Genomic DNA, 26,148 nt, shown 5'->3' with positions numbered 1-26,148 from the left:
GCAAGGTCAGCACTGAGAGTCAGCAGAAGGGGCCGAGAACAGCTTCCTAAAACTTGACGTAACACCAAAATCCACTGAGATCCAATCCAAAGGTTTAGGGTGCAGCCCCAGCTGCTGCATTTTTGACTATGCACAGCCAGTGTCCACACTGCTGGCCCAAACACCACTCGTCAAGTAGCGAGAGGCTAGACACCTGGGAGGGGAAGAGAGACTGCGGACGACGATTCCTCACTGCCGAACAAACCTGAGTCCAAGCACAGTTCTGACTGGACCAAGTGGAAAACGCCCCCTTCTGATTTCCTGAGGCCCATTGAGAAAGCTCCAGGGTGACAGGGCTGCCCCCTGTCTCCTTGGAGGGAAGGTACCACTAGACCCCGCTTCAGACCAGGCTCTCTCTTTGTTGCGTCTGAGTCCACTGGGCAGACACAGGCACGAAATGTGTTTATTGAAAAATGAGATGCGAGCAAGTGTCAGAAAGAATGGGAAGTAAGAACAACTACCTTTCTGTTTTTATAAAAGGGATTATCAGTTGCTAATTCAAAAATTGTAGAGTAATGAAAACGACATCAATAATTTTCATAATAATTATAGTCTTTCATTTTACCCTTGAATGTTTTTCTGGCAACGTCTGATTCAATTACTCCAGAAAAATGTTATTATGCTATTTCAGTGTTTTCCTATGAGACTTGAGTATAGGACCAACTTCCTGATAAATCTTGTCCTGAGAGAGTTTGTGGGCTGCTGTTTACAGGCAGATACACGCAGGGAGCCCCTGACCTGGTTTAGTTAGATTAGTGATTCTCACCCAGGGAGAATTACACACACACACACCACTAGGACATCTGGCAATGTCTAGACACGTTTTTGATTGTTACAACTTGGGTTGTGCTGCTGGCATCTAGTGGGTAGACTCCAGAAATGCTTTTTAGCATCTTACAGTGCACAGGGCCACCCCCTACCCAACAAACCATTGTCCAACCCAAAATGTCAATAGCATTGAGGTTGAGAAACCCTGAGTTAGATTTAAAATGTAATCAGGAAATAAAAAGCGTTGGTGAGGACACTTCTGACTATAAGTGACATCGACTGGAAGTAGTTTAGAAAACAAGGTAATTTTATATCAGCAGAAATATTGTCTAGCGAGAGACTAGGCTTCTATAACAGACCCCCAAAAGAGTAGAGTTTATTTCTTTGGCCATGTTCCTTATAATGATATACATTGTAACAAAGTTCATTTCTTCACTTTGTCTGCGTGCATTATAATATGTTCATATATTGCTAATGTGTCAGACATTCATCAAAGCATTTATAAACATTCTCACTTAATCACTATTCTGGTCCTATGAGGGTAGGTACTATTATTCTCATTTTGCAGATGAGAAAATCAAGATCAGAAAGCTTAAGCGATTGGCCCGTGGTCATACAGGCAATATGCGATAGAGCTTGACGTGGCAATAAACATGAGTAACCGTCCCTTGTTTGTCTTTTTCAATGTGAAAACCTGCCATTGGGACACCTCTCTCCCTACACAGACTTCCATTTTATTACTGGACCCAGGGATCGAGCCCAGGTACTACAGAAAATAATGTTCCAAATTCCCCCTCTCTCATTGGGTCTGATTTCCAAGGGAATGATTCTCATCTATCTCATCTCACTGTGGGACTTGGATGTTCTCAGAAACTCCATAAGCCACTTCTGGAAAGAAATATGTGGATGTGCTTATGGGAATTACAGTTTTGTGCCAATTGGGTCTGAAACAGGCATCAATGGTACAGATACAGATGACAGATTTAGAGCAGTTTCTTCTGACTAAGACATTTGAGATTTAAATATAATTTAGATGCTCTAAGTCAATTCCACGTATGAATTTGTACAAATCCCTTGTAATGAAAGCAGAAGGTTTCTCTTGTCCTTATTTGTACTGAGATGTTAGCATCAAGGGCCTAACCAAGTGTGTGGATTTCCCTACAGCTCAGGAGATAAAAGATGTACTTTTTCTAGTTAGAAAGGAGGACTATTTGTTACTCTAAGAGCTCCAGGGGGTCTGTCTCATTTCTACATTAACCTGAGCAATACCCCCATGCAAACTGGGGAAAAGGAGGCTGCTGGAAGTAGGTTAGTCACAGGCTTCAAAAGAAATAAAGCTCTCAGAGTACCCCCTCCTTCCAGACCCCTCATGCCATTCAAAATGGGCAGCCTCACTCTCAAATATTGCCTTTCCTTATGTGGGAGCCAGGAGGCAGTAGGTTCTGGGAAGCTGGCCAACAGCACACAGCTTTATGTGTTTGAAAGGTGCAGCACCAGAGCTCTATGCACGTTGATAAGTGACTTAAATCCATGTCGCCTCAAACATAGAGTCACCATATGACCCACTAATTCCCCTCCTAGGTATCTACCCAAGAGAATGAAAATATAAGTCCATACGAAAACTTGTACATGAATGTTCATAGCAGCATTATTCACAATAGCTAAAAAGTGGTAACAACCCACATGTTGATCAGTAGATGAATGGATCAGTCAAGGGCAGTCTATCAATCAGTGAGATGTTATCCAGCCATAAAAAGGAACAAAGTACTGACACATGCTACAGCAGGGATAAGCTTTGGAAACGCTATGCTAAGTGAAAGAAGCCAGACACAAAAGACCACGTATTGTGTGATTTCATTTGTATGAAATGTCCAGAATAGTTAATCCATAGGGATAGAAGCTAGATTAGTAGTTGTCAGGGACTGGGAGGGGCAGAGAAATGGATACTTAACGGGTATGGGATTTATTTTTTGAGACGGTGGAAAAGATGGCCTCCAAGAACTAACGCTGTGGTTTCCTGGCAGTTGTATTCCACGGGCCTGCTCAGCAACTCTGTGAACTCCTTGAGCACAGTACTGGAAGGATTCTCAAGGTTCCCCACCAGTGGCTTTCTCTGGCATCCCCACCCCCGGGCCTTCACCTGTTAGGACCCAACACAAGCTAGAAAGGATCACAAAGATCATTTAATGTTTCATCAGAACACTAGGAAGGGGCCTTAGTAGTCATCTCAAACAGTTGTTCTCGGCCCTGGCTGTTCGTTAGAATCGTCGAGGAGAGTTTGTAGAATTACGAATGCCTGGCCCGACCCGAGAAAAATCTCTGAATGTGGGACCCCAGTTCATCAGTAGTTTTTGAAGGTTTTCAAGTGATTCTAATGTGTAGTCAGATACCCTACATTTCAGATAAACGACTGGGACTCCGAGAAGTTATAGAATTTACCAGAAATTTACCCATGAGTTTGAGATAGGTCAGAACTTGCTCCATTTTATTCAATTTCCTTTCCTGTATATTTGCAGAATTGCATAAACCAAATTCCAAAGTCTTTAGAGCAGAGCAAGGTATTGTTCCTAAAAAAAAAAAATCATTTTTCATCCACATTCAAATATTTGTAGTTGAATGCATATCTCTATAGAAAATCTCTTTGCTTCTCAAAATTAAACTATTTCCAATTATCTCGTCAGATGTACAAATGTGTTTTGCCTCTTTAATTTTTTTAAAGACAAAAACTCAACTGAAGAAGAGATGCTAATGTAGGATAAAATGAAGTGTCCATGCCTGGCATTTAGAGGAAAAAGAATGTAGGCATATTTACTCCTTGATTTTTCTTTTTCTCTCACCATCTAATGTAATATTTATTTCATCAGTCCCCTAAGGAAGTGATTTTCAAACTTCTTTTTAGCAGCAAAACTTTTGTTTTCAAGCAAAACCTGAGGCAGGAAATCTGATATACTAAACAGATAAAATATAATTAACAGATTTCTCAGGCAGTTTAAATCTTTATTATTTAGAGGAAAATGATGCATTGGTAAGACTCCTATACCATCCCTCAAACATTCTTAATTTCCAGGAACAAAGTTTGAGCACCACCACCCAACTGCATTATATTCCTGTCAGTCTCTGATGGGCTATGTGTTTTCATTTTGTTTTGTAAAGAAAAACACGTTATTTAAGCCTCTCCTTCCTTAAAATGCATCTTTTTAGTTTTGCAAATGTGTATGTCTGTATTTGGCAGATTTGAGGAGTTTCAGTAGGCAAAGTTGTGTAGAAAAAGAATACAGTTATTAGAAGGTGGACTGGTCAGCCCCCAGAGAGCTAGAACTTGGCCAACATCAAAAGCCATGTACTCAGCACCTCCTATGTGTCCGCAGCCAGTACATGGAAACTCCGCATAGGAAATGAATCAACACAGAAGAGCATGCACTAAAAGGGAAGGGGACAATTCCTGCCAGAGCAGGCAGTCAATATTGTTTCCTTCTCTTGCCCGTCGGCTCATCCCCCTGCATCTGTAGAGCCAGGAGGATAAGTGACACTTGGTCTTTCCTCTTATCACAATAGCAGCCACAGATGCCAGCCCTCTGGCACATAATTCTCCTTCCAGTCCGAGGCTTCCCTGAGTGGATGGGTCCCATGGACCAGGGGGACGTTTGTATCAGCTCTCCTGGATCAAGTACCACATCGCTGGGGCTGCCAGTGCCTTTCAGAAGGTGCTCTTCACTCAGGAACATGTTTCTTTGCTATCGAGCTGCTGTCCCTTATTATTGTTGAACTATTTGCACATTTGGTTTTGTATTTCCTCACCTGTTTAGTAACAGTGGGTGGCTTAAAACATTTAACTGGGAAGTTTATTAACTGGAGAAGTTTAATGTCTTTTACTGCCGCTAGTAGGTGATCTCTCTCTCTCTCTCTTCATAATAGAGACAACATGCAAATACTTTTAGCAAAGCATCTGGCACCAAAGGAAAAAAACACAATTGTCAGTAGAAGAAATTAATGTTGGTTGGATCAAGAAGCAATTTTCGAGAAGGAATTTTAATTATATTTTCTTAAAAGAGTCTTTTTCTTTTTGAGATACACACTGAAATATTTACAGATGCAATGACATGTCTGGGATTTGCTCCAAATAATACAGAAACGGGAAGACGTGGGTGTGTAGATGAAACGCAATGGAGACATGAATTGAAGACCTCTGAAGCCTGATGATGGACACATGAGCTTCATTACTCTATTCTGACTGCTTTTTTAAATGTTTGAAACTTTTCATAGAAGGATGTAAAAGAGAAAAAAATATATACTTGAGAAAACATCTATGGAACCAAATCATTGAGAAAAATACCACATTTACTGAGAATGGCAGACATCTACCTGAGTTGCTTTCCCCTTAGTTTCAAGGAGTAGAAACCCACTTAAGATGGTGGGAGTGAGGACGAAGTTCTTTGCAGGCACTGAGCATCTTAGAGACAAGAAACACAGGGCACTTATGGGAATAGGAGCAGGACTGGGAAACTTGTTAGACGTCAAGGATACTTCTTAATCTATCTTTTGTCTTTGAGCGCCCCAAGGCCTCTCTTCACAGTTTTTTTTTTCAATAGCTCCATTTTTTTTTTTTTGCTTCTCTATGCACATTGTATTTATTTGATAATTCATCACTGTCTAAATGGCAAAAAATGACCACCCCATGTTCAACTACTCAGAAACTTTAGGTTTAAGGACTCTTCACTCTGTGATTATAGCCTCTATTTCTCTGAGTTCAAATTCTTAGAGAAATTGTATGATTTTTCTTAAAGCAGCTAATGGATTGGTTACCTGTGAGTCAGGTTCCACCTCTCGGTCCAATCAGCTGTGGCCAAGGAAGCTGGGATGACTGATACAAAATGACATCCTAGTAACACTCTGTTCACCAGCAGCTGGGGGTGGGCACAGTTCCCTCAAAATGTTTTCTAGATAATGCAGGCGCTCTGAATTATAAGTACTCAAAATTTTTAAGGATCTTTAGAAAAAGAAGACTCTCATCCACCACTTAAGAATTCTATCATCTCTGCCATTCGAACTGCAATTTAGTTCACTTTCCTTTTTCTCACTGAGGATAGAGAAGATCTGGTCACTGTTCTCACTGTGAGACGCTCAGATGTGTGTACATTGTCACCTACCACCCTCCCTGGGTTTTTATTTCTAGACAAAATGATCCCCAAATTTGATGTCCACTTATAATGCTCTTACTTTATGAAAGATCTAGAGTTGGGGCATTTTAGGGAATCAGAGACTCAATCTCCACTCTCTGGGAGCACAGTTGGGAGAGACACATCCCAGGCTATGAAAGGTCAAGCGTGTCTCCTCTCACAGTCGCTGGAAGCCCTAGCTCCAGCATCTGCTTTATTTCTTCAGTGTATGAACTGTCTCCCATTGGGTGCTGAAAACTAAAGCCTCGATACATTTCTCATATTCATTGAGAATAAAACACTTAGAAAATTTTAATCAGATGGAGAAAGAGTAAAAGATGCTCACCAGTGTCTGGGGCCATGATGGTCTGGTGGGTTCCTGCATGTTCTCCTCTCATCTTGGTCCTACAGTCACTCTGAGTCCTAGCTAGACGTGTCCTACCGGGAGATGGCTGGGAAAGAACCCAGTAGGTTTCAGGCATCTTGAGCACTGGCTGATGAGCAGACTGTGGTTCTCAGTGAGGCAACTTCAGAGTCCCTTATGGGGCATTGTTGCTAATCACTTTTTAGACATTAGAGCTTCTTTAAGATACCGAATGACCTTTATTTAGAACTCTGTACATTAATTAAATTTTATATTTAAATATTATATATATGTTAAGTATACTTTACATATATAATTACATTTTATATTTTATATTACTTTATATTTTTAAATATTCTATATTATATTACACATAATATTGTATATAAAGTGCACATATACATTAAGTGTAAGCTAAATTAAAATGTTTTCCTATATTTTCTTCTAAAAGACTTATTGTTTTACCATTCACATTTTGTGTATGGTGTGAGGTAGGGGTCAAGATTCATTGATTTCTTCACGTGGATTTCCAATTGACCCAGCACCCTTTATTGAAATGACCATTAGCTGGAAACTAAATCGTGTTCAAACACAAAAGCATCTTTAATTGGCCATAGGTGCAGCCTTGGAAGTATGACAATGGAAAAATGATAGAAAACAAATTGTCTGGCTACGTCATAGGTGAATAAAACATATAAATAAAGGGGATGACTGGGAGTGAATGTGTTGGTCTACAACGCTGTAAGTCCCTGAGGGCAGAGAGTAGTGTCCCTCTCATTTACTGCCATATTCCCTGTGCCTGGTAGACACCCAGAATGTAATAGATACTTAATGAAAATTTATTAAAATGAGTTCTTGCATCTTTCTATCCTGGGATGAGTCCTAATCATAGATAGTAAGAAACCATATATCTAATACAACTATCCCTTCTAACCGTGAGTGCTATAGGTTAACATCACATGCCTTGGCAATGAAGGGCCCACTGTGAGAGGAAAGATAAGAGCGAGTAAGTATGTGAGTATTAGGTAAGCATACCAGCCGAAAAGAAAAGAGCTTCTTTCATACTAATCCAGAGAAACAGGATACTGTATAAATAACTGCATTATAATGTAGACTAATGAGAACAGAAAGAATCACAGGGGTTTGAATCATATTCTCCAATTGATTTCTAAGAATTTCATATGACACAATGAAATTCATCTTCATCATTTCTAACAAACATATATTTCTTACCGTATGCCAGACATTGTGCCATGGTCCTTAAATGTATTATTTTATTTTTATCAATCACAGTTTTTACCCACAGCAAAAGATAAGATTTTTCCAAAAATCTGTATCCTTTATGTAAATATAGTCTGTAAAATTGTTTGCGATTTAAATTTTTAATGATCTATCCCTCACTCTTTTATCCTCACAAATAGAAATTTATGTTTATAAAATTTTCTGGGAACTTATTTTTTAATATTCCAAAGCCCGGGTCCAGATGACTACATCCCAGATTTTCAAGTTCAATATCAGTTCTCTATGAAACCTCGAGATTGACAGCTCATGAACCTAGACTTCATTCACCAAGCATTCGAGCTTGCTTATAGTCAGTACCTTAAAGTCATCCATGTCACTTCTTCCCCACCTGCAGCTTTCTAGCCTGCTAATCATTATTTTCATCTTCTAGGTTAATTTTAACCTAAAGACCAATTCTTTGCTCTGTGAGGAAGAGCATTCGTTCTTTGTGGAGGAAGAGCGTTCATTCTTAGTGTATAATAAAATGCAAGTCCCCTGGCGATAGATGACCTTTGTGTCAAGTCCAGGAGGCTCTTCATAAATGTCCATCATGAAACTCGCCCCCACCTTGTCAAAGAAGAACTAAATAACTCAGTTCCGAATTTAGAGGACAGAGCTAATGAGTCTCAGTAGGTCCCAAGTCAGTCGCCCACACTGATTATGTAAAAATGCATCTTGCATCTGGCATTTGCTTTGCCACACAGTTTAACAGAAAACTTTATCCATTTTTTCCAATTAAAGGGAGTAACGTTACAATCAATATTTTCTCCTTCTCTGGTGTGGTAAATTAATGTCTGTCTATTGTTTTTAAATCACAAAGTGAGCATTGCTATAGAAATATAAAATGGTACCATTTCATTTTAATCTATTTAATTTTCCATTCTTGAATTACATAATGGGGTTAAAACATTGAATAGAATTAATAGAATGAGTATTTAATTAAGCAATAATGAGTTTCTAAATGGATGCTCAAGGAAACTGGCTTTATAGTTTATGCAAGAATCAGATAATGGTCTTAACGAAGACTATAATAATTGTGTTGAATATTTTCTATGTTTAAAGTTTTTTTCCAAAGTCTCACAGAAGTAGATTTAAACATAATCTGGTGCCTTAATTAGACTCCCCTTTGCTTCCGAAGTAAATTCCAAATGGCTTTCTGTGGCCCACAAAGCCCTGAATAATCTGACTCTATCCTCCTATGAAGTCTAAGAGAAACAGTTCTCCCCTGCCTGCTCTGCACGCCAACCATAACCACCTTCCCTCTGTTCCACAAATCACCGTGCTCCCTCCGCCACTGGACTTTACACCTGCTGTTCCAGATGCCGGGAATGCTCTCTCACTTTCACCTCACTGACTCCTCCTCTTCTTTCAGTTTTCAGGGAGTTCTTTCCTAATGATCCTCCCCAGACTGGGTCAGGTACCCACCCCTTCTCACCACCCCCCAAACTACAGGCTCTTCAGGAGCTGTGTTATTTCTTTCCTAGCAGTTAACACAGTCTTATGATTGTGTGCGTGTGTGTGTCTGTGTACAGTGTCTGTGTACACACACACATACACACACACACACACACACACACACACACACACACACTTAATCCTATATCATTCCTGGCACACAGAAGCCACTCACCAAGTATTTATTGGCTGGCTGGCTGGAAGATTGGATGGATGGATGGATGGATGGACGGAGATGGATTATTTGGATGGATGGATAGATGGATAGATAATGGGTAGATGACGGATGATGGATGGATGATGGTTGAGTGGATGGATGGTAAGTAAATGTGGCTGTGGACATACTGCTACATGGACATGTTAGGACCACAATGTACACTTTGAGAATTCCTAGAGCAATACCATGTTCTCATTTTATTTGGATTCATTTGCTCACACACGAAACAGATATTAAGTGGCAGCCCCTTTAGTAGGTGCTGCAGACATGAAAAAAAGTGTCTTAAGAGAAGATGCATAGACTTGTCTCACTTAGACGTAGCCTAAATATTAATTTTATAGATTCATCCATTTATTCACTCATCTATCCATCCATCAGATTTTCATGTGTCTTGCACAGTGCTATGTACTGGGGATCAGAACCCAATCATCCATCGGGTGCCATAGGCGCAGTATCTAGGGTCCTAAAATCAATTTAAAAATAATTTTTAGGGCCAAAGAAAATTTTAATTTTTCCTCATATCAGGATAAAAGGGAATTTTTTAGAGCCCATGAAAACATTATTGTAGGAGGGGCCAACGAAGGTAAATGTGCGTAAGGTCCACAAAAGTCACAATGCAGCCCTACCGGAGATGTCTCAGAGAACAAGGGAGAGCAGTCCACTCCTACCCTTCTGGAACATTCAGGGATGTGGTAGGATCAGGCAGTAGCCGATAAGCCTGTCTCTCTTAGTCTCACTTCTATATAGCTTTATCCCTTCACATTTCCTCTCAGCCCTCATCTTTGATGCCAGGTCCTACTTCCTATATATAAGACCATTCATTCATTCAACAAATATCTACTGAGTCCCTTCTATGCACCTTGCATCACATGAGGGACAGATGTGCATGGAACCTCCAGCTTTCTCCAATCATGATCAGTTCTTATGGTGTCTTCATCTTAGCAACGTGACACTCATCTTTTTTGACAAAGCAACATCTCACCTAGGTATTGGATGTAACAGCATCTCTACCTGATGGTTTCCAGCAACCTCTAGTCTTAGCGCTCCCCATGCCTGAGTAATTGTCCACCTGGCCTTCTAAGGTACAGGTGTCAGAAGAGCCACAACGATAGGTGAGGTCAGCTGTGATCAGTAGTGACAGAGAACTAGTCCTCTGGCTCTGGACCACAGCAGGGGGTGAAGGACTGGCACAGGCGATGGAGGTCTCGAGCAGGCTTAAGAAATAGAACTTGTTAAAAGCAGAGATTACTAGAATCCAGGGCGCTTGGATCTGACCTTTGGTTCACTGAACAACTTTGGACAAATCTCTTCCTCCCTTCCCTGTGCCTATATCTTCATCTGCAATCTGAAAGGATTAGATAACACATGTGCCACCAGGTCCCGCCCCTGGACACATGGCAGACAATAGTAGTTGATTACATCTTTCCTCGCTTCTGAGCCCAGATGCACTGCAGGCCCCTCAACACTGAGCTCAGGTAGCCGTGTCAATACACAAGGCTGGTTCTTTCATTAACTCCTTGCCATCCTTGAACTTAGACTCAATCATGATTCTCACCCCAAACTGCATATTAGAATTATGTGGCAGGTTAAGAAAATATCGGATCCCAGGCCTTACCCCAGACCAACTGAATCGAAATAGGACTTTGTTCCTTTTTTTTTCCTCTAACAGTTTAAAAAAAAAGGTCCCCAAAGAGATTCTAATATACAGACAGGGCTGAGAACCAGTCTAGGTTTCCAGCTTGAGAATTCTGTGACTTGTGAGAAGAAGGGAAATGTATGAGATGGGATTTACTGAAACAAGAACCAGAGGAAACAGGCCAAAATAATTGTCTCCTGGAGCTATATCTATGTGACAGCATCCTACACGTCTCCCCTCACTCCAGCTACTTTCCATCTCAAGTGCATGGTCTCAGAATTTCCCAGCATCCCTTTTACGGAAGGGAAACAACTCACAGGTTTGCTGAGGTGTGATAGACAAATTAGTTCCCGTCCCCTCTCCACCCTCCAAGGCATCAAGATTAAGGCTTAAGATTAATGATTTGCAAGTCAATTAATCAGCCGCTGCTTTTGAAACCTCATTTCTCAAATTATTTCTCTTTGAACACAAGGGCTTTTTAGCCTCATCTTACTGTCTCTAAATTCACTTTCCTACTAATTGAAATTCTGAGATATTTCTTCTTCTTGTCAGCTTATTGGTATTATTTGTTTGTAAAATATTTGCAAATGGATTACTATTCACCTGTACTGTGTCAAGGATAAGCACCAAAACAATACTTTATGCTTCCAGCTCAAAAGAATGTGCTAATGATAGCTTGTAAAATTCTCTATCTATGAGAAAGTCGATTTTTCATTTATTGATTTATTTTCACCACACCTACTTACAACAAGTATTTGAGATGTATTACAGTAAAAACACAGGTACAACAAGGCTCCAAACAATTGATTGATATGTTTTCTTGGAAAATGGTTTTTAAAGTCATACTAGTTATGGGCAAAGGGTAGGAAGGATGAAATCGGCTTTCTTTATTAGAGGATATGGTACAATTGAGCAGAGACTCTGGCTTCAAACACAGGGTTCCAATTCCAGTCCCTTCACGGATGAGCCATGGTGCTCTGCTTATCTGGTTCTCTGTTGTTTGAGGTCAGCGAGGCTGCAGGAACATGTGCAAGCAAAAATGTATAAAGGCTCAAACTCAATAAAAGTTTGTTTCTCACGTATCAGCAGTTCAAGCGGTGTTCCCAGTCACCAGGTTGCTCTCCTCCATGTGGTGACTCAGGGACCCAAGCTCCTTCCCTTTTCTACCCTCGCCTGGGGTCTCGTGGCTGTCTGCATTCAGGCAGACGGGGGAAGGGCGCAAAGAAGAGGCACTGCTGTTCTCCAATTATTATTTATTATTAAATGAAATAATATGGGTAATGTACTAATACCAAGCATGCGGTTAAGAATCCCATAAATGGTCTTTGCCATGTGTTTTCAAAATAATGACAGCAGCCATCTGCTTTGTTTGCAGTTTCAAGCCACAGTCGAGGAAGGAGCTGTGGGAGTTATTGTCAACTTGACAGTTGAAGACAAGGACGACCCTACCACAGGCGCGTGGAGGGCTGCCTACACCATCATCAATGGAAACCCAGGGCAGAGCTTCGAAATCCACACCAACCCTCAAACCAATGAGGGGATGCTTTCTGTCGTCAAGGTAAGGATGCTTCCGACTGCTCCTCCCCTGCGCATGAGCACTGAGAGCCTATGATGAGGCTCATGGCCTCGCTGCATGGGGGAGTCGCGGGATAAGTCAGCCCTAGTCTCTCCCTCCTGGACCTAAACAAGAAAAAGTTCACAGCTTTATCCCTATAGCATAAGACCAACCTGTTTGACAGGTTCCAGAAAACTCAAACTTATGTGTAACTTTAAAAAGCCAAACTTAATTTTTAAGTGAGATTCTCTATATGTTCGATAATGAATTATCAAAGATATGTAAAAATGGGATAGCTGAAGGTTTTTTTTTAAGATCTATGCTCAAAATGGGTATTATTGCATTTCTCCTTAATCTCTCTTAGCAGAGTCTCAGTTATTTTCTTAAAAACAGGAGATAATTACATCCATTGGCTAATTCTTGGTGTGAAACCTCCTGTGAGCATTGCTGCCCAGCACGCCGACCCTCTCTGGCGGCAGGTGGAATGAGGAGGAAATGTGATAATGAATGTCGAGCCCTAGGCCCCTGCAAGGGCTCTAGAAACGCTGGGCAGGAGGGAGGTGGCAAGGAACGTGTGATGCCGGTGGTCTCAGTGTCCTAGAAGGAGCAATTTTCACACACTTCCGCTCTCGCTGAGAAGTTCTGGGGAGAAGTTCTGCAAGACCAGGACATTTACTGGAACAGTTTCCTTCCTGGCGAGTGAAGCCATTTGCCTCAGAAGCAAGGCATAATCATATTTATAGTAATTGTAGCTATGAACAAAGCAGGAACACACACTCCCTGTGTGCCCTTGGCCAAGATATTTAGCTGTTTTCTGTGCCTCATTTTCCTCATCAGTGAAACGAGGGTGGTAATTGGAGCTGTTGTGAAGAATTCATGAGTTGATATGTCAAAAGTTGAAAACAGTGGCAGGCACTTCGAGCCTGTGCGAGTTACCTGAGGCTGCTGAAACAAATGATCACAAACTTCGTGGCTTTTAACACAAATTTATTCTCTTACAGTTCTAGGGGCCTGAAGTCCAAAATCGGTTTCACAGGGCTCAAGCTGCAGGGGTAGTTCCTCCCGGAGGCTCTAGGAGAGAATCGATTTCCTCATCTTTTCAAGCTCCTGGAGCTGCCCGCATTCCTTGTTCACAACCCCTTCTTTATCTTCAAAGCCAGTGTACAGCATCTTCATACCTCTCTCTGACTCTGAGCCTCCGCCTCCATCGTCACACCTAATTCTTCCTTTAACTTTCCCGCATCCTTCTTTTAAGAACGTCTGTGATGACCTGGGGCCACCTGGATAACCCAGGATCATCTCCCCATCTCAAGGCCCTTAGCTTATCCACATCTGCAAAGTCCCTCTTGTCACATACGGTAATATATTTGACGGGTCCAGGGATTAGAATGAGGACATGTTGGAGGGTCATTATTCAGCCTAGTATAGGGCCATGTAAACAACTATACCAACAAAGTTCTATACTGCCCCTGGGGGCAGGAGCCATCGAGAATGGAGGTTGTGGAGATGCTTCCAGCTTGCTCCAAAGCAAAAGGGCTCCAGGTTCCTCCCAAACCCTGACCTGTTCAGTGCCTCCTCCAAAGTGAACCTCAGGCGTTTTCCTGAGTTATTAGGGAAGAAGAACTCTTCCCAGTTCTTCTTCCCTAATAACTCAGTCAATGGCAGAGTTGTTAGGAGATCCTGACACTGCCCTCACGCACACGCGGCTGCAGTTTGGAAGCTGTAAAAGTTATGAAATAACACAGCCACTGGACGTCCCCTGCGGCTAGCCCTATATCTATCTATAAAAGCCATCAAATGCCGTATTCCAGACCTGCACCGGAAGACAACGCCTGGACAAATATACCTCCTCATCCTGAATCCTGGAGGAGCAAAATTCCCCCAGCGTGTGTTTGTGTCTGCTACAACTTGAGGGAAATAAAATACAAGTAAAACTAGACTGGAGAAGGACTATTATCCCCTCCCCACATTCCCACTTTGGCCCACGATGCTGGAAGTCTGAAATGTTAGCATATAAAAGAATCACCTGGAATGCTAGCTAAAACACAGCTTCCCAGGCCCGCCCCACACCTGCTGGGTCAGAACATGAGAGAGAGGTGCCACAAGTGATGCCGGTGTTCACAGACCACGGCCTGGTGAATGAGCACTGCCGTGGGAAGAGGAGTTTCCACCTGCAAACTCCTTAGGAGGAAATGACCACGGAGTCCGGGGCTCTGCCTGGGCTTCGACTTTTCTAGCGAGTGACTGTGCTTCAGAACTGAAACGAAGACTCCCCTCATTTTGGCTGCCTGCCACAGGCATCCCTACAAAGGGCTTGGAGCTCTCCCTGCTTCTCAGCACGCCTGGGTCAGAGCCCCAGGATGGCCTTCTAGAGTAGGGATTCCTAACTCCTGGGCCATAGACTGGTACCAGTTTATGGCCTGTTAGGAACCAGGGCCCACAGCAGGAGGTGGAGCAAAGCTTCATCTGTATTTGCAGCTGCTCCCCAGTGCTAGTATCACTGCCTCAGCTCCACCTCAGATTCTTATAGGAGCACTGGTCCCCGGTGCCATAAAGGTTGGGGACCACTGTCTAGACGCAGGCCTGGCTATGCTCCCCATGCTCTCCACTTTGCCAACAACTCAAAGCATTAATTAGAAATGATTTCAGCTGTAAGTAACAGAATGCCAGGCTGATAGTAGCTTAAATAATAAAGAAGATTTAATGAGCTCTATAATTAAATGAAGGTAAGCCCGTTTAGGATTGGTTGGCAATTAAAGGTGTCAGAGAACCAACGGGGGGCACCACAGATGTTTCTGGCTTTTTCCTCATGGACATAAAATAGCTGCCAAAGCCCCAGGCATCACATCTTCTCAGTGCCGTGGTCCAAGGCAGGAAGCAAGGAAGCAGCCAAGCAAGTGAGAGAGAGTGTTCTCATGTACCCCCTCTCCTCTCATCAGGGAAGAAAATATCTTTTTCACGGGTCCCCCAGACAACTTCCTATAACATGTCATTAGCCAGATGACACATACACACCCTTAGCTGTAAGGAAGGCTGGAAAGTCCAAATATGGCCTTCGGGACTCTGAGGGAGAATGGAGGTGGTCATGGCCATGGGGCAGCCAGTCATGGGAAGTTCTGCCCTAATCAGTTAGCAGGCAACATACTGAAAAACTAGCAGAAGTCCCCGGATCGTGTGGTTTCCGGGGGAGTCCTGCCTCCCTCCAGGACTGGACCCTAATGGTTCTGGCCAATGAGTACCTGTTTCCTCTTTAAAATCTTCTGGACAGAAACACCTTGAGTTGCTTCGTAAACCTATTCCAAAATGCCAAAGAGATATTCTTTTGGCTGAATATAATCCACGCTTCATCTTAAGTCTATTTTCTTTTTTGTCCTCAGAGAAGAAGGAAGCTTTGAGAAAGCAGGCATTCTTGAATCCCCAGACCTATCATAGACTTAAAAATTACTGTTGGATCACTTCCAAATCCTCTTTCTTTCAGACAAGAAACCCCAGCTCCTTTGCCTTCCCACGTGGGCCAGCTTTTCCAGCCTTGAAACCCTTCAGGACAGTGGCCCACACTGTCTCTTGACACTTGATGAAATATTAATTGAATCGAATCTCTGTAACTTTATTGGAGGTATTTTCAATTTTCTCCCATCCCCGACACAGGGACCCTACACCAGACAAATCACATTAATAAGGTCATATCCCTGAGACAACCGATGGCTTCTTAACCCAGCGTGAGCCAGGGCGGGCTTCGGAAGAGCCTGGGAGCAGAAACCCACGTTTCACCAGCTCCAGGTGGACAGGCCCAGGGCCTCCTACAACTGGAACTATCACCCCAGGCATTGTGCAAATGGAAGTAAGCGCTAGAATGGTTCGCTCCCCAGAAAAGACCGGTCTCGCGCCGTGCGGCTCGCTCTCGTGCTCTGTTTCCCTCTCTCGTGGTGGCATCGTTCACTTCTCGATTGCTCTGAAGCCAGTCTTCTGCTCAGGGAATGCCAGCCTGGGAACGTACCTGAACAGCAAGGCGGGAGGGCGGCGGCTCTGCCAGCACTTCAGTCCCACGTTCTTCTTCCTCACCGTCTCACCGGCCTGTTATCACATCGGGCTCTAGACCGATTTCTGTGTGAAACATTCGACATAATTCATCTCCCCTAATCTTTACCGCAGTCCTTTGTACTGGGACTTTATCGATGGGAAAGCTGAGACTCCAGAAGGTGCAGCGACATTCCCGTGGTCTCATATGTCCTATAGTTATTAGGATTTGACTCTGACCCCTCTTGTATTTAGGAGTGAAAATGGCACTTTCACCCACCAAGTGTATTGCTTTCTGCATGGATAAAGCAGCCTAAGGCAGGGCAGAGGGCTGGGTCCCAGTCAGCATCACATGTAGAAACACTACCTGGTACGACAGGCAGTTTATTGTCTCACTGGGGCTGCTCACTGGCCTTGAGGGCAGAACGATCCACCATTGTGTTGGACTATCCTGGACATGGCCATGTGTCTGGTGTCACTGCCCTGGCTCAGTATATGGCCAGAGAGCCCCCAAGTCATGGCAACAACTGAAAATGTACCCCATACCTTTTCAAGTGCCCTCAGGTGGGAAAGGGCCCAGCATCTCAACCACATTTGCCTCAGCCTCTTAAAGCCTTTTCCCTACATGACATTCTACTGGAAAATGCATATCTGTGCCAGGAGATTCCCTACTCTAAGTGCTGTGAGCCTCCGGCCCCTAGACCTCATGGCGAGTGAGTGGGAAACACTAAGAGTGGAACCTTCATTTGCTTTTCCCCTTCCATCTCCCATGGTTACAGAGGCAGGGTTACCATGAAGCTCAGGCTTCAGTGTCTCTCATCCACATGAGCCCCATGAGTGTCATGAGCTGTGGAGTTGCAGGTTATGGGAGGGAAGGCTTTTTAATGTCAGCATTGCCAGGGAGCCATCTAAAGAGATCTTAGAAGGGAGGCCTCAGATCTCTGAGTCTCATGTAATGTGTTGTTATTTCTTTCTCAATCTAAAAAAATTAACAGCTTTCACACCTAATTTTGTATCTGTGTGTTTCACATTCTTTTTTTTTTTGAAAAAGACTCCAAATTGCATAAAACTTAGCTCACAAAACCTGGATCCATCCAACCCTAAAGGTCCACTGCTGCTCGTGGAATGTCAGAGGGACTTTGTGGCAGACACACATGCTGAGCTCCTCTCTCTGTTTTCCAGCCTCTAGACTATGAGATTTCTGCCTTTCACACCCTGCTGATCAAAGTGGAAAACGAGGACCCGCTGGTACCCGATGTCTCCTACGGCCCCAGCTCCACGGCGACCATCCACATCACTGTCCTGGATGTCAACGAGGGTCCAGTTTTCTACCCCGACCCCATGATGGTGACCAGGCAGGAGAACATCTCCGTGGGCAGTGTGCTGTTGACAGTGAATGCCACAGACCCCGATTCCCTGCAGCATCAAACCATCAGGTGGGTCCGAGGCTCTGTAGCCAGAGGTGGGAGGCAGGCACAAATTGCTTTTCTTTTCCGGTTGCAAGGGCTGGGTGTCAGGAGCCAAACTACCATTAAATTAAACTTGTTAATGATCTGGGCGAGTGGGAGGTACATGTCATAATGAAGAGTTGGCGGCTGATGGCACCAGGGGACCAGGCTTGCTAAGTTGGAACAGACTCTTGCACCTGATCCCAGGTAGCAGACCAGTCTTGGAGAAGAGTGAGTTCAGGGCCGTGTTCCCAGATGACCAGAGGGGTCTGCCAGCGCCAAGCACAGCCCCCAAAGGGAGAGAGAAAGAAGCCACAGCATATGACTCCCCATACCTCAGATACTTGACCCACTTTATTGTTACCACAACTTTATGAGAAACGTGTTGGCTGCTCCACGTACAGACAAGGGTCATATGAATTCAGAGAGGTTTGGTAACTTACCCAAGGCTGCCCAGCCTAGTGGCAGAGGAATCAGGATGGAAACAAGACAGTCTGCAAAGTCCAGGCATGCTCTCTGCCGAGTGCTGTGGACTCTGAACAGTCGGAAAGGGAAGGGACAGACATTGCCTGGTATTTAGAAATGGACTATCGGGACTGGGGTTTTGACTGATGAACGGCAAGCCCCCCGAAAAAATCTCCAAAAATTTTCATCTCCCTTTCTTAAACACTGTCCGGGGCTTAGAAAGAAGGTATTTTCGTAATGAGATTTAATTAAATGATCATTATCCACGGTGCATCCAATGCTAGCAAAGACAAGATGCCCTCTTGGGTACGCTGCTTCACAATAAACAATTGGCATGCAGGTCCAAATGCGCGTTTATCTCCGCAAAGAAAGTTATTAATCTTTCTCTTCCAAAATCTAATCTTCTCATCTGAGGTACAGATAATCAAGTATTAGACACACTTTTAATAAACATGTGTCTTATTTTCCTGATTTGAAACACCTGAAAATGTGCCACGGTTTCCACATCAGCCCCCTTACAGTGGAGCAAGCTGGCAGACAAGCAGCTTAAATTATTTTTCAATCCCAAAAGGGGATTTATTTTTACAACAAAACTTTCTGAAATGCCAGATGAACTAGATAAAGGTGCGAAATAATACCAGGTCCTATAATAATGTGAATCTGAAATAGCCAATCTTTGTTTTTTCATTTCCCACTTTTTTTTTTTTTTCCTTTTTCTGCTTGGTATCTGGCAAAGGAAACATGCAATTTAAACATCAAAAAGAAAGCTTTCCTTAAGTACTTAGATGGAAAAACCTTTAGCTTAGCAAACTGTATAGCAGTTGCACAAATTTGTGGTATCTTTAGGAGAGCTTAACTGTCATTTTGGACTTCTTCAATAGGAGGTAAAAGGCGGGGAAATGAATTTAAATGGGGTCGATATTGCTAAACCTGAGACTCTGCCATTGCTGATAACTTGGGATGTTGCCAGGCATGAAAGGGTTAACGTGATGGGGATGGGGAGGGGCAGGTGCGAGCTCTGGGAGTGGAGGTCCCACAGGGTGGGACAGGCTGCGGAGAGGTGGGTCTGTCTGGGCGGTTCACTGAAGACCAGTTTTGACCGCCTCCGGCAAAAGGGAGAACTTGTTGGGAGATTCTGCAGTTTATAGACTTGAAGAATATATTTAGAACCTGGCCTGAGGCTGCACAGGAAGTAGGGCACGGTTGAGTCTCGAGGTAATGGGAACTGACAGGCTGGCGCAGCGTGATCTCACGGGAGAATGGACCACCCCTAGCCATTTTCCATCCTGTGTCACTCGGGCCATGGTTCACATGCCCAGAGATGAGTCTGCTTTACCTGAGCTGGAGTCACGAGTCCCCTGACCCAATGCACCCTGACAGGCAACAGAGGCGATGTTCCCAGTAGCGGCGGCCCACCACAGCTGGCGGCCGATTGAGAAGGGGGAAGGAAATCCTGTCTGCCAGGGGAGTATGGCTCTTGGAGTGCAGAGACAGGCCACAGAAAGAAGGTCCCAGCAAAGCGAGTCAGGGGACAGGATTCCAACCCAGAGAGGGAGCGGGCGACTGGCAAGAGCCAAGACATTGAGGGACATCAAGGCCAGGATCTGAGCCACAGAGAACAAAGACCCAATTACTGGAACTGGGGTACAAGGGTTCCCCATTTTATCACGGGTAGAATGTGAGTGGCACCGACTGTGTGAGAAAAGCAGGTCAGGGAAACAATTTGTAAATTACATGCGGTGAGACTGCGTCAAAAGCAGGAATGTAGAAAGCCCTGAGGAGCTTCGTGTTTCTACAGTTGGTCATCACAGGTGTGACCCTCAGCCACAAGTTGCCAGGACCCATCTCGGAGTGACTTAGGCCAAGGGAACATGTGTTGGCCCACATAACTGAAAAGTCCATGGGAACGAGGGCATCCAGCGTGAGAATTCAGGTGCTCAGAATATATTTTCTCCACCTCTCAGCTCTGCTCTTCCCTGGGTCGGCTTCCCCCTCAGCCGTATCTGTATGGCTGTGGAGAGATGAGACAAACAACAACACAGGTCCTGAGTTCCACCAGAAAAGCTCTTTCCCAATCAGGCGTACAGCCCCAGGGCCAGCTCTGGGTCTCACTGAGCCCCCTGGGATACACACTCACCACTGAACCAAACAGAATAGCAAGAGGTTGAAATGTGCCCATGAGCTAGTCCTGGTACATGAGCCCACCATCGCCCCAGCCTCTCGCCGTGACAACCTGGAGAGGCGGCTTCCCACAGCAATGCAGGAGGTTCTTCCCGGAAGACGGGAATGGATACTAAGCCATCAGAAACCGTGGAGAGCCACTGTGGCCAAGTTCAGTTTTGTGAATGCCCTCAGAAAACATAGCTGAGCGTTTCTCTGCAGCTGATGTGCCTGAGTTCTTGCATTTACAAACTGGTGTGGCTGAGCAGTGCCTGGAAAAATCCCTTTTCCAGCCTCAAAGCAAAGTAAATGTGTGTGTGTGTATGAATGTATGTGCGCAAGATAGAGACAGACAGACAGACAGACAGACAGACTGAGAAATTTCTGTCTTCTGGGATTCAGAGTTGCCTAGAAGTGACCCTTTCTCAGCTTGGTACAGAATGGACCTCCCTCCCCTCCCTTCCCTTCCCCCTCCCCTTCATCTTTCCTCTCTTGGTGCTGGTTCAAAAGCAGGGATAACATCACTGACAGGTTGAGCTATTGTTACAGGAAATCTTCCGGGAGAAAAATCTCATTAATTATTTGCAGCCTTTGATCCTGTACACTGAGAAGCATTGTCCCTGAGGGGCTGTGTGTACAGAAGAGGGTGAGTAAGGCTGCAGCGAGGGTCCAGACTGGGACACAGTTTTCTAATAATGCGAGCCTGGCTCCCCAGAACTCTCAGAAAGACATGATGGCCTTGTGAGTGGTGTCGTTATTGTTGCTGTATTAACGATTCTTCGGGGAGCGGGCATTGAAAGAGGAAACAACTTTGCACTGAGAACTCTTATGGTTAGCTCAAGGTGAGGTCTGAGTTTAATCGACAAAGGCGCACACAAAAAGATGCTGTCCCAGCCATCCGCCCCGAAGAGGCCCAGTTCCCAGCAACAGCACTGCGCTGGGTTCTGTGGTCGTGCAGGTTAATGTGGGTGTCAGGTCTGTGCGTGTGAGTCCACGAGTCTTCTCTGTGTGTCTCTCTCTCTGTGCCAGTTTCTCTGGGTATGTCCTTTGCTCTCTCCATTTCTTTTACCTCACCTTCTCTGTATCTCTGTCCCCCTCTGCCCTTTCTCCCTTCCCCCTCTGTCTCTATTTGCATCTTCCCCTCCCTCTGTGTCCATCTTTTTTCTCTATCTCTGTCTTATTCTCTCTTCCTCTCTCCCTTTCTCTCCTTCTTTCCTCCCAGTCCTCTCCTCCTTCTCTTCCTCCTCTCTCTCCTCCCTCTCCCTCCTTCCTCCTTTTTCTTTCTGTCTCTCGCTCTCTCTCTCCTCCTCACCGTCTCTATTTCTTTCTCGATCTCATTTCAAGATTTCCTGTGACTCAGCTCCAATAACCCCATTTCAGTCTCAAATGACTAACCACTCAAGGCTTTTTAGCACAGTGGGAGATGCTCCCCCTGACCAGGATCCCGACAGTCTGATTTGGGTCTGAAACAGAAAACCTCTTCCCCACCTCCAACCCCCACAAAATTTAGGAACTTCTAACTAATTCCTGGTCTAGCCTGAGTCCTGTCTTCTTTGATGAAAAGCATGACTCAGGCGCAATTCCACTGCTGGCCCTGTTATGCACTCTTTTATCTCACCAGGGAACATTAAAATCAGCAAAAGGTGCCTTGATCTCTGAGAAGCCTGTACCTCCAAAGACAGGAGGTGTCCAGGCATCAGAGTGAATATTCTCACTAAAAAGCCTGGGTTATTAAAACGTGTTACAAAGCCCGTCATCGCACTGTGCTCTTAGCCAAATCAAAACAGACAACAGTGATCTAGTGACAGATGAAATTCTCCTTTTTAATAATTTGTATCTTCTTATCCTTATTATAAAGTTAACATAGTTCATAGAGGAAACTTTTGAAAGGCAGTTAAGAATAAAAAAAAGATAAAAAATCTTTAATCATTCTACACAAGGAAATCTTTTAACAACTTGGGTGTATCTCCTTCAATCACATGTCTGAGTACTTTTCTTATTTATTACCAAAATTGGCTCCCATCATCCACCCTATTTGGAACCTGCTATTTTTAATTTCTAGTGTATGATGAACAGCTTTCCAAGAAATAGCCATTATTTTTAATCACTGAATAGCATTCCGTCATTCTATTACATGGATATATGCATTAATTTATTCATTCTCTTTTTGTTGGATATTTGTTTCCAATTGTTAGCAGTTATTTAAGAAAAATGTCAGTGGGCATGCTTGTAGCTAAATTGTTAAATTCATCATGAAATTTCTGAAGAATTTTCAGAAAATACTTTGAGCAAAAGTATTGATATCGTTAATACTTTTTGCCATATAAAGAATTTTTTGTGTTTTAATAAAATTTATATTTTCCTTTATGATTTGGATTAATGTCATGCTTAGTAAGTCCTTCTCTGCTGTGAAGTCATGTAAATATTGGCATGTCCCAAAGCAGAGCTGGTTCCCACACCCTGTCCTCTCAACATATGACATAAGACTTGCTTTTGCCTTCAGAGTAGAGCCTGTCCTCCACATACACAAGACAGGAATCAGGCACTCCTCAATGACATTTAGTGTCTCTAATGAGGAACAGACTCGTGCGACTGAACTCGTTGGCTAATTATTGTCAGGAAGAGCAGCTCAGTGATAATTATGTTAAAATGGAAATGACTACATTTGCTCAACATTCTCCAACAGTAAAATGAATGACAGGGACTAAGCATTGCATCTTTGATTTGGTTACTTTGGGGCTGCACCCAGCAGCTCAATAATTTTGAATGGCCTGAGAGGACTTACTTCATTCCCTGAACAATCAGGGGATTTTCGTTGAGGCAACCAAGTAGCAATTTCTATTCCGAACATTTTTCAGACAGAACTCATCTTGTCCAAGGTCCGTAGTAAACAGCTCTACAGCAGAGACTTCTGCCTACATATCGAACATATAAGATATGTGTTGAGGAAAAATATTGTCCCTACCCTTGTAAAATTACCTATCACTGTTCAACATTTTTCAGGAAAGGCTCATTCATCTAGGGAGCCTGCAAGTATGTGTCAAGCAGCGCTGTATCTGTGAGGATTAAGTTTGACTAAATATGAGGAAAATTCAAAATGATAGTGGCTCTAAGAGGTAGGAGTTTATGTTTTTGAAACAAAATAAGCCTGGAGTAGGCACGGCAGTCCACGGCTTGTATAGAGGTTCCACCAGCCTGTCAGGGGCCCAGGTTCCTTCCTGCTCACCATTCTGTCACCCCTACCCTAGAGCCCTCTTGCTCATGGTCTGTTATGGTGCTAGTGCTCCAACCTAATATCTGCATTCCAGACAGCAGGGTGGGAAAAGTGGGGGAAAAAACAGGTGACTCCTTTCTTTCAAGGAGACTTCTTAGAAATCAACCACATTTCTATTTATCCTCTCTCTCTCTCTCTCTCTCTCTCTATCCCCCTCCCTCCCTCTCCCTATCCCTCTCTCTCACCAAAAAACAAAATCCTCACTTGTTGACACAGAGCTTCATTTATCACAATGCTCAGGTTGCCCAGAGTTTGACCTCAAAGCAAAAATCTTCCTTCCATCAAAGCTGCCATGAGCAGTGCAGGCCCCCCGTGCAACTCTACTTTCCACATTTCTATTTAGATCTCATTGGCCAAAATTAGTCACATGGCCACACCTAGCTGCAAAGGATACTGGGAAATATGGTCATATAGCTGGCTAGCAAACAGATTTTAAAACTGGGATCCTTTACTAGGGAGAAAAGAAGAATGTATACTGTGAGGTTACTAGAAGCTTCTGCCATGGGCATCTTTGGGGACTGAACCTTTCTATGTAACAAAAAACTGTATAAATTTAAAAGATGAAAACATGCCATGATATTAGATTTTTACACAATCTAAATAATAACTGTGTTGCTAAAGACAACTGCTTGAAAAAAGCACAAGGATTATAGTTGTCCATTCATTCATTTACTGAATTTATTTAATGATATTTATTTAGAGCCCATTACAGTCCTGACACTGCTAGGTGCTGTGTATTCACTTGTGAAAGAAATGGTCTCTGCCTACAGCCTCCAAGAAGCTTTAGTCATAAGAGTAAGAGTGTTTCTTGTAAAGGATGATGCTCCCAGGAAAGAAGGAAGAAGGAGGGAGGGAGGGAGGGAGGGAGGAAGGAAGGAAGGAAGGAAGGAAAGGAGGAAAGAAAGAAATCAGGGGTCTCCAACCCCCAGGATGCAGAGTGGTACTGATCCGTGGCCTGTTAAGAACCAGGCCGCACAGCAGGAGGTGAGCGGCGGGAGGCCTAGCGAAGCTTCATCTGTATTCACAGCAGCTCCCCAGAGCTAACATCACCACCTCAGCTCCATCTCAGATCATTGGGCATTAGATTCTCATAGTGCCAAAAATGTCGGGGACCGTTGAAATAAATGATTTCCTTGGGAAGTAAGAACTGGTGTTCCTCAGCTTAGGAGAAAGAGCCAAGCAACAGAAATTACTTATTTCCAAGTGTCATATAGTCTCACTTGTCACCAGATTCCTGATTCCTCAGAAGCCCCGCCGTCCCCATGGCTTTGTTCAGGTCTCTGCCTCCTGGGTATAGAGTCCACAGCAAACTAGGCAACACTGTCCAGAAATCCCGGGAGACATGTACTTCAAGGATAATGGTAATATTGCTGATACTATGACTAGAATGCCTAACATTTTATATAAAATTTTGCCAAAGCTCTGTCGCCAAAGTCATTTAATTCTCACAACCACCCTGCAAATGAGAAATCGTCAGTCTCACTTTTTTCTAGTGAGACAAGCATAACCTTTCTGAGCCTCAGTTTATGAGAGGAGAACATGTGAGCGAGGTGTGCGGGGCCACGATGAGAACTCCTGGTGCTTCGTTCGCCACCACTGTGCCCACGCCTGTATATCCTTCTGATGTTGGTTTAAGCACCCCGTCCGCAGGGGGTGTGCCCTGACCTTCAGACTGTGCCCCCAACGCTTTCTGAACATCTAGCGCAACCCTCTTAACACTCCACTGTTATTCCCGACTTAACTGTCCACCTTCCTTCTGAATCTCAGGCTCTGTGAGAGTAATAAGCGTGTCTATCGCCTTCCCTGATAAAGCGCAGGGGCTCGTCAGTATCATTTAATTAAGTAAGCACTTTAGGCCCAGCACCAAGACCTTCAAACTTTCCAGGGGCCGACAAAAATGTTAGGGACCTAAACACAAAATCTATTGTCTCTGAAATTTGAAAATAGCACAAATGCAATTAATGAATATCAACCGTCCATAGCACCATGACAGCTGTAGCAGGTTAAATTTACCATTTGCGAAAATGTCTTTACATTAGCGAATCATTTGTAGATCTCACCTGGCAAGAATGTCTGCATATGCACTAGAGAAGTCATAGAGAATTGTTAATGAAATATTCCTGGTGGCCAAATAATTTCAAAAGCAAAAGTATAAAAATCTTTCCAAAAAAGTGTACAGCAAAAAAATGTGTTTGCGATGTGCGTACATATCAGTATGTCCGATGTGACTTGGCATGAGGCCACCGCAGAGAAAATTCTTAGAGACTAGAATATCTTAAAATGGCCCAAACCCAGTACTGGACTCGGCATATA

At 43.7% G+C, this 26,148-nt stretch overlaps 1 protein-coding gene across 1 annotated transcript in view; it reads left to right on the top strand.

Moving 5' to 3' along the window:
- Nucleotides 1-26,148, top strand: part of CDH13 (cadherin 13) — a 967,094-nt gene that overhangs the window by 868,090 nt on the left and 72,856 nt on the right. Inside the window, exons 9-10 of the mRNA XM_039888803.1 lie at nt 12,292-12,474; nt 17,671-17,924. Of these exons, the coding sequence (XP_039744737.1) occupies nt 12,292-12,474; nt 17,671-17,924 (437 nt within the window). The remainder of the gene's footprint in view (nt 1-12,291; nt 12,475-17,670; nt 17,925-26,148) is intronic.

This window comes from Pteropus medius, unplaced genomic scaffold (genome assembly GCF_902729225.1).
Source record: "Pteropus medius unplaced genomic scaffold, Ma_sr-lr_union100, whole genome shotgun sequence".
NCBI lineage: Eukaryota > Metazoa > Chordata > Mammalia > Chiroptera > Pteropodidae > Pteropus > Pteropus medius.
This window is presented reverse-complemented; position numbering and strand designations above follow the sequence as displayed.